The sequence below is a fragment of the Rhineura floridana genome, chromosome 1 (genome assembly GCF_030035675.1).
Source record: "Rhineura floridana isolate rRhiFlo1 chromosome 1, rRhiFlo1.hap2, whole genome shotgun sequence".
NCBI classification, from domain to species: Eukaryota; Metazoa; Chordata; class Lepidosauria; order Squamata; family Rhineuridae; genus Rhineura; species Rhineura floridana.
In genome coordinates, this window is record NC_084480.1 from 135,373,463 (window position 1) to 135,388,023 (window position 14,561).

Consider the following 14,561-nt stretch of genomic DNA (forward strand, 5'->3'; position numbering starts at 1 on the left):
ATCCATTTGTAATAATGAATTACAGACATCAATTTCTTTATCCTACTATGCTGGCTGCTCTATTGGTGGCAGCCAATCCAAATTAAAATTCATTTAATCAAAGCTTGGTTGTCTTGTACATTATACTCAAAGTATGTTATGGAAATGGCCAGTAGAGGGCCCTTTTCTCTCTATAAAACCAGAAGAAATAGTTCTTGCAAGGCCACAAAACTGTCATTCATTTTTTAAAATTTCCTCAAGACAAACTGCTACACGTCATATTTTGTTGTTTAATATAATTAGCTTTGGGAAAAAAGCCAGATGGGTTTTGCAGAGAGCTTTCAGAACATAATCTAGTTCCATCTAATTTGAAATGGCATCAAATTTGAGCACCTTCCACTTTAAATGAGGCTGTTATGCAGAATAAATGTGACAGTAGGCGTGCTATAAGAAAACCTATCTCATGACATTTCAAGCACTTCATATTAAAGCAGGTCCTAATATGTGTGCATGACCACCACAGTGTAATGTCTGCCACTCTTTCCACACTTCTGGTTTAAGAAATGAGGAACCAGGCATCTCCTCAAGAGGTCCGATTTGGCCCAGCGGCTGATCCTTACTGAAGCAAATGTTATGTAAAAGATTGGTATTTTCAAGCACTGATTTAAAAACAACAGGTATTCAGAACCACTTCAGACCAAATTACAGAAAATAAGTAGCTGTCAGTAAAAAATAATACTCAAAACCATACAATTAATGTTACTTTTAATAGGAAGTAAAAGGGGGATGTGCATAATCTTTAGGGATCCAATAGCTTGATTGTTCATCTATTTTCCCATTTTCTGAACATCTCTTCAAGAGCAAAATATTTTCACAATGCTTTTAAAACAGAAGAGAAGGCAAGTTACTGGAACATTACAGTTCTTTTTAAAGCAATACAATGACAATAGCCTTTAAGAGTCCCAGAAATTGAAACTATAAGATTACAAGCATTTAAGACACCTAGTTTTGAAATACTTGCAGCTGTATTCATTGATCAATTTCACTTTGAACAAAATATAGGTAGGATGGAATCTGATTTCTTCATAAATACTTTCACTAGGATGGAGAGTCTACATTTTCTTCATTGGCAATAAAAAAGTGCTCAATTCACAAAAAGGGATACATCAAACCCAAAACATGCAATGGTTGTTCGTTTAAAAATATTACTGTAACCAAACACTGAAGTAAGCAGTAATTCAGTTATCTTAAAGTATTAGCCCAAAAGAAAATGGTAGAAGTTCACCTGTATGTATATAGCCTCTCCATTTATTTTGAAAGGAAGGGGACAGGGAAGGGAAAACCTCTCTAAAAATCAATGATCAAGAATCTAAAACAATGGTTTTAATTTGAATTTTTAATCCAGCATTTCATGTGAAATAATGGGCCTCTTGTAGTAACTCGATACATCTGAAGCAGCAAAAAAAAAAAAAAAAAAAAAAAAAAAAAGCCCACCACCTGCATTTTTGGCATACTTTTAACATTTACTCAAATATATTTTTATCTTAAATTTATGAAGCCGTTATCCAGTGTTACCGTGAAATACAGACTGTCAATTCTAGGTAGCCTTTGCTATCTCCAAGACCAATGTTAATTAAAAAGAAATAAAGCAGGGCACCACACTAATTTTGGGAGCTAATATACTAAAAGAGTGAAAATCTGGGGGAGGGGACATGAACTTTCAATTTATAGAAGAAAGGAAGTATCTGCAAAAAAGCTGGTTTTTGGTTGTATAGTATTTTACACTTTGATCTGCTACATCTGCCAATTTACAGCAGATGTGCTTGTCTTTCCTTGTATCCTTTCTATATTTTCTCTCCCTCCCCTCCCCCCCCCAACCTTACACCAAGTATCATGGATATGAGCCCAAGTATCCCAGACAATCCAGTGAACAGCTAGTGTAATGCACTGGTCTGATGTGTGAGATTTTAAAAAGTCTCTCCCTTTCAATCTTCATCAAAGTTCTGTTGTAGAAGGAAGTTGGCTGCCAAGTTTTCATTCTTCTCACATGCAAAATACGCTTGTATCACAAGTCCTTCAGGGAACCCTAGTGCCTTTAACTGTAGGATGGAAAAATATATTAGAATTCACATTTCAAGCACGCAGCACAAACCTCCTTAAAGAATACATCTCGAGCAGCCCAAATTCTTCCACCATTTTTTTATTTTTGCTGCTATACTCAGTTAAAAGCAGCAGAGTCCACTGTGACATACAGCACAGCTTTATCACAGATTTACCAATTAACAGAATCCTAACATGGGAAAAATTAGATGGGTGAAATTATGAGAAAGAACACACAGACAGCATGCTGACAGTTTAAACCATGTGCAGAGTTGCTCTTCTGAAATACTGGCCTGGCATGCAACAGTAAGCCATGGCTTGATTAGCATAACCATGGTTTAACTGCACAAACCCAGCAGCTTAAACATGATTTGTTCCAAAACCACTATTGTAAGCCATGGTTTGTTCCTGGCACATGAATCTGGCTTGTTACAAGGGAACTCAACATGTTCTATCAATCACAGTTTGCTTGCCTGCCCAGATGCTTGCCAAACTGCAGAGCTATACAAGAAGAGCAGTGCAAAACCAAAACTGCTCCCAAGGTCAGGTGGCTCTTGCTGGCACTTTGCCCTAAGAACTTCCTCCTAAGTGCCTGGCGACAGGCTCCTTTCCCTGCCCCGCTCCTCTACTAGTGCTGAAGGAGTTGCACTGGTTACCGGTTGTTTTCCGGGCCCAATTCAAGGTGTTGGTTCTGACCTTTAAAACCCTATACGGTTTCAGCCCAGTCTATCTGACGGAGTGCCTCCCACATCGTCAGGGCATGCTCAACAAAATCAGCCTCAAAAGGCCTTCTCTCTATCATCCCACCAGTTAAAACAGCTAGACTGGTGATGACTAGGGAGAGGGCTTTTTCAATTGTGGCCCCCACTTTGTGGATCCCAAATGATCTCCGCCATGCCCCCTCTATGATGAGCTTCCGCCAGGCCTTGAAGACTTAGCTCTTCAGGCAGGCTTTTGGGGTGGGTTAGATTATTATTGTTGAGATTTTTAATGTTTTAATGTATTTGTATGTTTTTATTTTGTACGTCGCCCAGAGTGGCTGGACAGCCAGCCAGATGGGCGACTAATAAACCTAATAAATAAATTTAATAAATGAATAAATAAATAAAATACTACAGCCCATCCTCCTCAAGGCAGACAGCTTCACAGTTGCTGTTCAAGAAAGGAATTTTTTAAAGCCACCATGGCAGTACTCTCTACTAACATCTCACTGGGACAAAGAGGAAAGCAGTGAAGTTAAATGAACACTATACAATGATACTCTAATGCAGAGGTTCCTCAACTTTTTCCCCTATGTACGACCTGAAAATTGCTGAGGTTCTTGGTGGACCACCTAATGGTGTTTTTGCCTGTTGTAGCAATTGTAATGAGCTGTGCTAGATACTGTACGATTTTTAAATATATTTTATTGCTTCTTTTATTTCTTATATATTGTATTTTATTGTATTACAATTTGAATTCCATAGAATTCAACTATAATAAAATACAATACAATTTAGGCAACATAAGCAATAAAACACAATATAAAACCAATATGAATATTTAAAGTGAATGATGTGCTGCCTATCTACAATCACAAACACACACATACCCCGCAGGCCATCTGAATGAAGCTCATGAAACACTGGAGGTCCACAGACCACAGTTTGGGAATCTCTGCTCTAATGTACCTGATTAACTTACAGCAACCATTTATATGTGATGTTTTTTTTTTTAAAGTTAGGGATACACAGCAGTTGCTGAAATAAATAAAACAAGCATTCACATAAGTAAAACTAGCAAGGTGAAAAAAGTAAAAAATAGTAGAGAAATACAACCCTTGGAGGAAAAAGCCCTCTGTGTCCTTTCAATCAGAAACCAATACTGTCCATAAGAAAAAAAACTGATATACATCATGCCCTGAAGCCTCAGTTCTGTTTTCACAAACCCATAAACAATAATCCCTGACTTTGCTAACCTTGCGTTCTACATTATGTATATTATTTTAGAGGCAGGTTTGCTAGATGCATAAATAAGGGTTCTGAGATTTTGTTTCCCAAGCTCTCCATTTTCTGTTGCAACCCACAAGGTAAAGAATGGTTTCTTCTAGAGGAGCACCCAGACTTGCCCAGCCCAGATGAGGAGAGGTATGGTACCCATAAACTGAACAGGAAAGCAAATGCAGTGTGTCTTCAGGCCAGGAACATCAGGAATGCAACATTCCACTTCATTTTGGAAAATTACCCCTCCTTTCCACAAGATTTTAAGGTTACTACCAACTTCTGCTGTACACCTTCAGTAACACCTCACTCTCCATTCTGACCCTACTTGAGCATGTCTGCCCTCACATACCCCCTCCTTTTGTATGTGTCTTCATCAGCAGAAACGGTGCAACTGAGGTGGGAAGAGGAGGGGCGATTTAGCTGTCCAGTTGGATTTCTTAAAGTGCTTACTGATTTTGTCAGTTGCCTACAGCTGGGGCTGCTTCATAGGTAATTTCCTGGGATGTGGGTTTGGGTGTTTTTCTGTTGGAAGCTAAAGAGGAAATGCTTGGTAGGTTCGAGTACTTTAGCAAGAACTTTTTTCCAAGATGGGATTAATGGAGGCTATGGTATTTCTTGTTCCATGGTGGGGGCAAGGTTTCCCTTTGGGCAGATGTACATCCAGGGTGCTTAGAGCACTGTAAAATTGTGCCCCTGTGCAGTTTTCCCCTCTCCAAAGACTCAACTTTTGCCAGGAATTAACTTTAGAGACTGGGAAAGAGAAGCGAGGAATGAGTCTGTGGAGGAAAAAAAATTCAGCAAAGCAGTACCAAGAAAGGGATAAGGAGTTTCTCAGCTCCACATAACACTGGGTGATCCTTTAATGAGGACAGGGAAGAAACTGCCAAAATAAGCCCATCTTTGCAGGGCATGTACAAGGAGACCGTGATAATTGTTGTCACCTTGCAAGGAGAAGTTGACTCAAGAATCACATCTGCAGTGAGCAACTAAGGCAAGTCATGGCTTGCAACTCAACTTCAAAACATAGTTTCACTTCCTATTTTGAGGCTAATCCTTAACGATAATTTATGTATTCAGGCAACTATACAGGTAATTTGTCTACCTTAACCATGGTTATGTCTAAATATTGCCTGAGAACATACGTGAAGTGCTTTGAAACTCTAAAGGGCTATGTGAATGCTAAAGGTTTTTAAGTGTTATAAAGTAATATAATTAGATGGCCAAGAGTGAAGGTATGTATTTCTATTAATAACTGTACTGTAATGGGAATATTGATAGATAATTTATTGTTTTTAGCCAATGGCCATTACAACGTAAGTATCAATATAAAACATCTGGTAAAACATACAAGTAAAACATTTATGGGACATTAGGAATCTATCCCATGATGCATATGAGTTTTCAAAAACTAATTAAAATAATTGTAGAAATGTTGATATTTATTTCATTTTTTCATATATTAAGATTAAAATGTGCTCAGGTGAATCTCCCTTTGTTGGTAGGACTCATGTGTTTTAGGAGTGCCATTCTTATCTTCGCTGCAGCTAATGCAAACAGGGCTACCCCGTAGGTGACGAATTTGTCTTTGTCTGCCAGTAGCCATCTAAGTTCATCTGACTGGCCTTCTAATAAAGACTGAAAGGGAAAGATGAACTTCAGCCTTGTTGAGTCATATAGAGCACAGTGTAATATATAGTGCTCCATGCCTTCTATTTGACCTGACCCACATACGCACAGTCGATCTTCTAGTGATTTTTTTTAAGTATCTGCCAACCAGATATTCAGTGGGCATCAATTGGAATCTGAGTCGGGTAAAGGCAATTCTTATGGGGAAAAAGGTTAACTGCTGCAGATAGGAGGCCCTGATCTAGCTTAATTTTGCCAAACCAGATGGCCAATTTACATTTTTTTTGAATATTCAAGGTCTTTTTGGGCATCTTTGTCATAGACAAGGTCCCTGATCATGCTTTCAGATATGTCCTTAACGTGGCAGGGGAGACCGAGTAGCTAAGCATCAAACGTCTACTACTTTGTACCCAGCCATCCTGATTCTGTAGCTCCAGGAAACATCTTTTGGCTAGGTGGTGTTCTGGCATCTTTGATAGCTTTTTCCAGTATATTAAGATGGATTTGTGTATACGTGCTTTGAGAGATGGAAGGCCTGCTTCACTCCTTAGAAGTGCACCAGGTGTGCTATGTGCTACAGACAGGAGCAGGCGCAGAAACTTGTCAAGTTGGTCTCCGCACTGCACACCCCAAATTGCTGCTCCATACACGATCTTGGCTGCAAAAACTTTTAATGTTGGTTCTATTAGGCGATGGCCATCAGTATGGTACAGTTTCTTTATAGGCCCTAATAAACGGACAGCTGAGGATGTTATTGCCTCTAAATGGGTGCACCACGCAGTATTTTCAGAAAAGTGGATACCCAAGTATTTAAATGAGCGGCATTGTTCTATCCTATGGCCATCCAGCATCCAGTTGTGCTGCTCATGCCTCTTAGCAAAAACAACTACTTTGGTCTTTTCATAGTCAACAGATAACCCTTCGTTCTTGCAATACCTTCCAAATTTAGTGAGCAGTCTTCTCAGCCCCACAGGTTAGTGAAATGTGGGCCATGTCATCCGCATAAAGCAATACTGGAGTTGTCTGTCCTCCAACAGCAGGAGGAAAAAAGGAGGGATTGAGGACTTCCTGCATAATATCGTTTATGTAAAGGTTGAATAAGATCGGGCCCAGGATGCAGCCTTGTTTGACACCCCTTGAGGTGGGGATTGAGTCAGAGAGATAGCCTGCCCTACCAACTCTGATCCTGTTATCTGTGTTGGAATAATGGGAATATTGACCGCTTTACAGAATTATTGTATGAATTACTAAGGTTTTTGAAATGTTTTGAACATTTAAAGAAGTGCCAGATATTACCACTCATCCTTCACTTTAGTTCTACTTAATGAGAACAGAGCAAGAGCACATTAAAGGCTTGCAAAAACTGAAGTGCATGACTACATGGTGTGTACTGATTACAAGGACCTACAACCAAATGATGCAGCATGGAGTTCCCATAGTCAACCATGCCCTGCTCCAGGATTCCTCATTCCAATCCCCCCAAGTCCACCCCCAACTCCCACTACAATAGTCAGTGCACACTGTCCTCAATGGGCTGTTTTAAGGATCCTCTCCCTCACATGTTGTTGTTGTTGTTATGTGCCTTCAAGTCGATTACGACTTATGGCGATCCTATGAATCAGTGACCTCCAAGAGCATCTGTCATGAACCACCCTGTTCAGATCTTGTAAGTTCAGGTCTGTGGCTTCCTTTATGGAATCAATCCATCTCTTGTTTGGCCTTCCTCTTTTTCTACTTCCTTCTGTTTCCCAGCATTATGGTCTTTTCTTGGGAATCATCTCTTCCCATGATGTGTCCAACTATCTCCCTCACATACAGGGTTTTTTTTCTTGAAGTTTTTTGTATTTCCGTACACCTTTGGGTTCCCCCATGCCTGCCAATACCTCTCTCTTGTAAACAGATGGTGCCATTTTGGCTACATAATGATCCACACTAAAAGATAGTGGGAGGTTATTCTCGACTGCAAAAATACAGACACAAAAATGTCCCACTCACCCTTTCTATAGCTTCTTTTTCCTGAGGTGTAACTTGAATGTAATTCATGTGACGGCTTCCAGCTTCAGCTACGCCTCCGCCGCCGCCACCGCTGCCACCTCCCCCTTGACCAGACTCCTGAACAGGCTCATTTAACATCTGAATAAAATGTTCTTGGTGTTGGCTTATTTGCTGTGGTGCATGGGAGGACAAAAGCAAATAATACACTGAAATAAAGCATATTCATTCCTACCAATAGCCTTAAACACAACCACTTCTGTTTGTACTAATAATGGTAACCTGCAAAGTGCAAACAAAATAATCAGGAGTGCCCTGCAATGCTATATTTATAAATGGAAATTTAAAAAAATAAAATTTGAGTTAAGGTGCCTCATTTACTTTACTGCCTCCCTTTCCCCACAGGACAACCAATAATGCTTTAAAAGTCACCTGCAATAATTGAGGATTTTCCCGCCCTATTTGCTGTAGCAATGCAGGCAGAAGAGACGGATTCTGCTGAATAATTTGCCTCATCTGCTGGAACTGAGGCTGGTTTCGTAAAAATTCAAGTGGATGTCCTGAAAAGGAAGGAGGTACTTTTAAGATCACACATACACATAACCCCACGTATCATTACTGTTTCTTCAATATTTGATCAGGGAAGATATGGTAGTTGAAAAAGGTGTTTGGGTGGGGAGATAACTTCAACAGTTATGATGATGCTTGAATCTTATTGGAGTGACATATATTTAATTCCAAAGACTTAGAATTTCAAGAAGAAATCTCAGACATGAAAGCAATTCATCAATGTCCAGCTTGAAGTGCATGACAGAGCAAATTACTAGTTTTTCATGAGAATGCTATGCTTACTGTCTAGAGTACAAGAGAGGTTTTCTAAAAAAAGATCCAGTCTTTACATGGAAATAATATCAAAAGCCAGGCATCAGGTACCACAAAATCTAAATCCAAAGTGGAACAATGAACTGCATTAGAACTTTTAACAATTTATCTTGATGAAGAAAGGTACTGAAACTCACTCATGAACATAATATGTATACTCTATGAAATTAAAATTTTAGAGATAGGATGAAATAGTAGTTCAAGTCTTTACCATCACAGATGTTACTCATTTTATACTGCCTGTCTGGGTCTCTCATAATATAGACATTTATCTCCTCTTTGTGCTAAAAAATTAGTAAGCTGTATTTTATGAAACGGAAATGTTATTTGAGCCTGAATCAATTTTAACCACAAAATCACAAATCCAAGAAAGCAGCAACACACCCACCACTGGAAGATAAATTTGTGGAAAAAATAGAGAGGGCATCTCATTTTCAAGTGTGGAATTTTCAACACACACACCCAAAACCCTATAAAAACAAGGTATTAATTACTAAACTCTAGAACAGGGGTTCCCAAACTGTGGTCCACAAGCTTCATTCAGGTGGTTCACAGTAAGTCCACATTAAAGATTCGTGTTTTTTATTGTTGCTTTTATTTCTTATACTGTGTTACTGTACTACAATTTGAAATCTTGAAATTCAAATTGTAATACAATAAATAAGAAACAAAAGCAGCCATTAAAATACAATTCAAAATCATACAGAATATAACACAGCACATTACAATTGCTACAACAGGCAGAAAAATCATTAAGTGGTCTGTCAAGTTCATCAGCAATTTTCAAGTAGGAAAACAAGCTTGGGAACCGCTGCTCTAGGGGAACAAATTCCATTTTAGCTCATTCCAAACAGTATGAAGTATTTGCTTTCCCAGAAAGATTAAACATGTCAGACATATGTTGGAGGCCAGTTTGATTTTGCCAGTTATTACCTATTGAAAAAAGGATTGGTTAATCTGCCTGCCTAGAGCTTATTTCCAAGAGAGATTGCAACAAGAACTACCGAGCAGGTAGCGGCTTCTATAGACTTATACTAGGGAAAACAAATTAGAAAGATTTAGGTCTTATAGGTCTTAAGCGAAGCACAGAGGCACAGGGAAGGAGTATGCAAAGCCATATTATCAGAGGCAGACAATATGGATTTGCACACCTTTTCAAATGTGGCAATCTTACCTCCTGTAGAACTAGTAGTAGTAGTAGTAGTAGTTGTAGTAGTAGTTGCTGCTGCCGCTGCTGCTACTGCTGAAGATGGAGAAGCACCAGTGCTAGCTGCTTGAGGGGGATCAGCCATACCTTGACTCTCTCTGTCTCCAGGGATACCCTAAAATAAGCATAGTCATGTTAAATAATAATAATAAAATAACAACAACAACAGCAACAACAATGAATTTAGGATTAACCAGCCTTGCAAATTGCACAGTATGTAAAGCGTGGCTGGCAAATGGCACCATTTATGTTTCAGCAAATGTCCAGTCAAATTTTACTTACTGTCTTAAAGCAGGACATACATTTGTCCACTTCTTGGAAATACACAGGTGAAATTTAAATGTGTTTATAAAAATACTGTTAACAACCACCACTATATTCCTGAATTCTCAGATAGTCAATATTTCTAGGCACTGGTTCAGTGCCAGCAGAGCTACATCTGGTTCAGATGGCATGGAGATGTAGAGGTGGTAACATCAGCATACTTATGACAGGAACTCACCCAGGAAAGGGATGTTGGCAATTGGCCTCTTTCAAGGAAGCTGGAGCAACCCCCTTCCAGAATGAGGCATTCACCACTCCCTAGACCCACCCACCCACCGACCCCCTTTATCTATAGTGGTATCAAGGTCAGAGCACAGATAAATGTGTTTATCTACAAAGTGTGCTGCAAACACGTCACAACTGATCTCAGAGGGTTCAAACATTAAACTGTGGTTCAAGGCCCACCAGTCCCTTAACCACTCTGAAAAGTTTTGCTGGATGGCTACTCAATGCAGTTGTGGCAGTGAAGTAGGATTTCTTCATCAATGCCGCATCATAGGCACTATTATGTGCTCTAACCTGCATTCAGTTGTCTTCACTGTAAGTTTTGAGACACCTGCACTCCAACTGCCATCCAACCTGCTTTGCTGCCTGAAGCTCATTTGAAAACCAAGGTGAGCTCTGAGGCTCTATAGCACTAGAGAGGGAACTTAAGACCAAACCTGTCAATGGCCCTTTCAATCTTACAATTCCATAGCAAGACCAGGATCTCAGAAGGAGGGTCAGCCTTGCCAAATTTAAAATCCCCCAAAGAATTCAGGAATTCATCAGATTCCCTAAGCTTTTGATAACCTCTGTTGTTCATGCTCTGGTAACTTCTAGATTGGACTACTGCAACGCGCTCTACGTTGGGCTGCCCTTGAAGATAATTCGGAAACTACAGTTAGTCCAGAATGCAGCGGCCAGACTGTTGACGCGGACCAGAAGGTCTGCTCATATAACACCTGTTCTGGCTCGTCTGCACTGGCTTCCTATTTGTTTCCAGGCTAGATTCAAAGTGCTGGTTTTGACCTATAAAGCCTTACACGGCATGGGACCGCAATACCTGGTGGAACGCCTCTCCCAATATGAACCTACCCGTACACTGCGCTCAACATCTAAGGCCCTCCTCCGAGTGCCATCTCATCGAGAAGCTTGGAGGGTGGTGACTAGATCTAGGGCCTTTTCGGTGGTGGCCCCCGAATTGTGGAATAGTCTCCCTGATGAGGTGCGCCTGGCGCCGACGCTGCTATCCTTTTGGCGTCAGGTGAAAACCTTTTTATACTCCCAGGCATTTTAAAGTGTATTTTAAACTGTTTTTAAAGTATATTTCTAATTGTATTTTACTAGTGTTGTATTATGATGCTGTTTGGTTTTTGTTGTTGTTTGTCTGTTTTTGGCTTTTGACTTTTATATTTATCGTAGTTATATATTGAGCTGTTTATCTCTTATGTACACCGCCCAGAGAGCCGTTAGGCTTAGGGCGGTATATAAATGAAATTAAATAAATAAATAAATAAAATTAAATAAATAAATAAAATTAAATAAATAAATAGTGGATCATCTTTATCAGTCTCACACTCAGGGCTGTGGAGTCGGAGTCGGGAGCAACTCTGGGTGGAGTCGGAGTCGGTAGAAATGTACCGACTCCGACTCCTTCATAAATGGCAAATGTATATTAACTAGTAATAACACATTTACTGTAGTAAAATGGTAGCACAAGGCATTTCATCACCACCACGTGAATCCAGAGCTCGGAAAAGTTACTTTTTTAAACTACAACTCCCATCAGCCCCAGGGATTGGGCTCGTGGGAGTTGTAGTTCAAAAAAGTAACTTTTCCAAGCTCTGGATTCACGTGGTGGTGATGAAATGCCTTGTGCTACCATTTTACTACAGTAAATGTGTTATTACTAGTTAATATACATTTGCCATTTATGAAGGAGTCAGAGTCGGAGTCGGACAGTAGAAAAATAGAGGAGTCGGAGTTGAAGGTCTGGTGTACCGACTCCACAGCCCTGCTGACACCGCTAAATGGAGATGGACCATCTTAATCAGAACTCACCCCTACAGGGAAGAACAGCCACCACCAAAGCAACCCTCACTAAAAAATGATTGGTGACAAAGGTGTAAGTTTAACACACCCAAATACAGAACCATTGTCAGCCCACTCTGCAAAAAGCCAGCGAAGGATGTATCCTGCAACATATTGTTATAGCTGCTGTGGAGGCCATGAAATTGACCCAGTCCAACTAGGGGAGCCTCAGTCTGAATGTTGATGCTTTTCAGGAACTAATCTTAGTCTACCTCAGCCAGATAGGTTGCTGGGCAGTAGGGCAGGCAGTATATCAACAGGATTCTATGTTCTGACTCTATAATCTAGCATCAGGTACAAACCTCAGACCTGGAGCTCACGCAAACTAGCTTTCTGGTGAGGGATAAAATTTCTGTAAATGAGAGTGATGTTCCACCCCTCACTGTTCCAACCTGCACTGAGGACAGAACACTTAAGACAGCAGACTCAGATGGCTCATCCACCAAAGTTTTGGTGATTACGCTGGCCACCTCATTCACAAATAATCAAGGACAGATGTTATTGTAGACTAAGCGGACATTCACCAACAGCACTGCAAGGTGGGAGTGTAGGCTAGCATAGCTATCTAGGTCCCAAAGGCTGGTGGATGACCCAGCAGAGACAATCGATTACAGCTTCCCCATTTTATGCTAAAAACCTGATGCCATGTAGAAACAAGTAACATGATGCTTAGCTGTTGCAAGGACTGTTTTGGCAACTGAGGTTACTTTTCACATGATGCAAAACGTTATCTTTAGCTATACCAACAATTTCAGAAAAGTGTGCAAAGACAAGCCAAGACAAAAAGTAGGAAGACAAAGCTCGATGTATGTTGCACCAAAGGAGTTCCAAGTAAACAATAGCAAGCAGACTGATTCTACTTCAATTTCCAAATGGTTTATTGTGTACAGAAAGCTACATAGCCATAATAATGCAGAAACACATGAAATGTGGCTACTGTACACAAATCTGACAGTTTGAGAAACCTGGGATCTCAGCTGAATTTCCTCACCCTCATCAGAGAACAAAAGGGATGGAAAATATATAACCAACAGTTGCTACAAACTAACTAGAATGGAAGCAAAGCTGACCAGTAAATATATCTTCAGCAGTATTATACATTTCTGCAAATTTGTGATTTGCATTTTCTTCCTGAAGTGTTTGTGGCTTCATTTCCCCTGTATGGAACTTTACATTTCATTATTATTAACTGTAACCTTAGCCAAAAGAGAAGACCAGTAGTGACTTAGCATTCCACATTAACAATTCTGCTCTAGCCCAGATTCTAAAAAAAGTAATCTACACAAAAAAGGGTTATAACATTTTTCTCTCTGAATTGACAGAAATAAGCTGAAATTGTGAATGTTAATTTACCACAGTAATTATCTTAAGACTGTTTCTGCTAATTCAGCTGTCTCAGATAGCTTAGAAGTGGTCTCCCATGGTTAGGGAACCTTGTCCAACAGTTTCATGTAATTAACAATACTCACATATTTAGCAGTGCCAAGACCAACACACTGAATGTAGGGAATGGAGCTTTACACATGATTTTCCTACAGAGAGATAAGCAGTACACAATGGCTTCCTGAGCCGACTGTGCATTTATAGTAAAACAACAACAACACTGCGCTTCAGAAATTATCTTTATGTGGAGAAGGATAGGAATCCTGTGGCCTACGGTTATTGTTGGACTCCAGATCCCATCAGTGTCCACTGTCATGGCCAACGGTCAGGAATTATGGGAGTTATAGCTCAGCAATACCTGGAGAGCCACAGATTCCCAATCCCTGATGTAGGGAAATAATCCATAAAGGGAACCTTCTTTTAAGACTTCTACATACATAAATCCGCAAATGTAAGAAGTCCAAGCAACCACTGAATGGCCTTTTTAAGTGAACACAGGGCTGTGATCCAAGCTTATGCTTCCAATATTTTAGCAGTTTCAAATCATACTTCCTTGCAGTTCAAATGGTTACACTTTTTAAAAAAGGAGAGTTGCAGTTCTTTGCATTCTGACTGAAAATGTCATTTGTTAGAACAGCGAAAAAGATAAGGCAGCTGTAACATTTTATGTTCTTTTTTTACTTCAGAAATATCCTGAAACTCTGAACATAGGCCTTAATTCTTATATCTCCAAGTTTTGGTTTTCCCTCCTCTTAGTGATTGGCACACCCAGAGTAAGTCAATGTCAGAAGATATAACAGAAAATTATGAAAATTAGGAGATATGCTCACCATTAGAAGATACTCCACTGCTCTATCAGGATTGTTGAAGCTGGCTCTCAGTGCAGCAATTACTTGCTCTCTCTCATATCCCATAGACATGATCTCAGTCACCATATTTTCATAGGACTGACCTGTCACTAAGAAGATCAGAGAACCAAAGATTAAGATGAAAAAGGATTAATGCAGATTTAA

At 39.8% G+C, this 14,561-nt stretch overlaps 1 protein-coding gene across 4 annotated transcripts in view; it reads right to left on the bottom strand.

The window, feature by feature from the left end:
* Positions 1 to 727: 727 nt before the first annotated feature.
* Positions 728 to 14,561, bottom strand: part of RAD23B (RAD23 homolog B, nucleotide excision repair protein) — a 35,302-nt gene continuing 21,468 nt past the window's right edge. For 3 of the 4 annotated variants that reach the window (XM_061632934.1, XM_061632942.1, XM_061632959.1), the window contains exons 6-10: positions 14,379 to 14,506; positions 9,736 to 9,883; positions 8,112 to 8,239; positions 7,683 to 7,871; positions 728 to 2,078 (exon numbers count right to left, since the gene is read on the bottom strand). In XM_061632934.1, coding sequence (XP_061488918.1) covers positions 1,965 to 2,078; positions 7,683 to 7,871; positions 8,112 to 8,239; positions 9,736 to 9,883; positions 14,379 to 14,506 — 707 coding nt within the window. In that variant the 3' untranslated portion in view covers positions 728 to 1,964. The remainder of the gene's footprint in view (positions 2,079 to 7,682; positions 7,872 to 8,111; positions 8,240 to 9,735; positions 9,884 to 14,378; positions 14,507 to 14,561) is intronic. The other variant, XM_061632950.1, reaches the window with a different exon arrangement.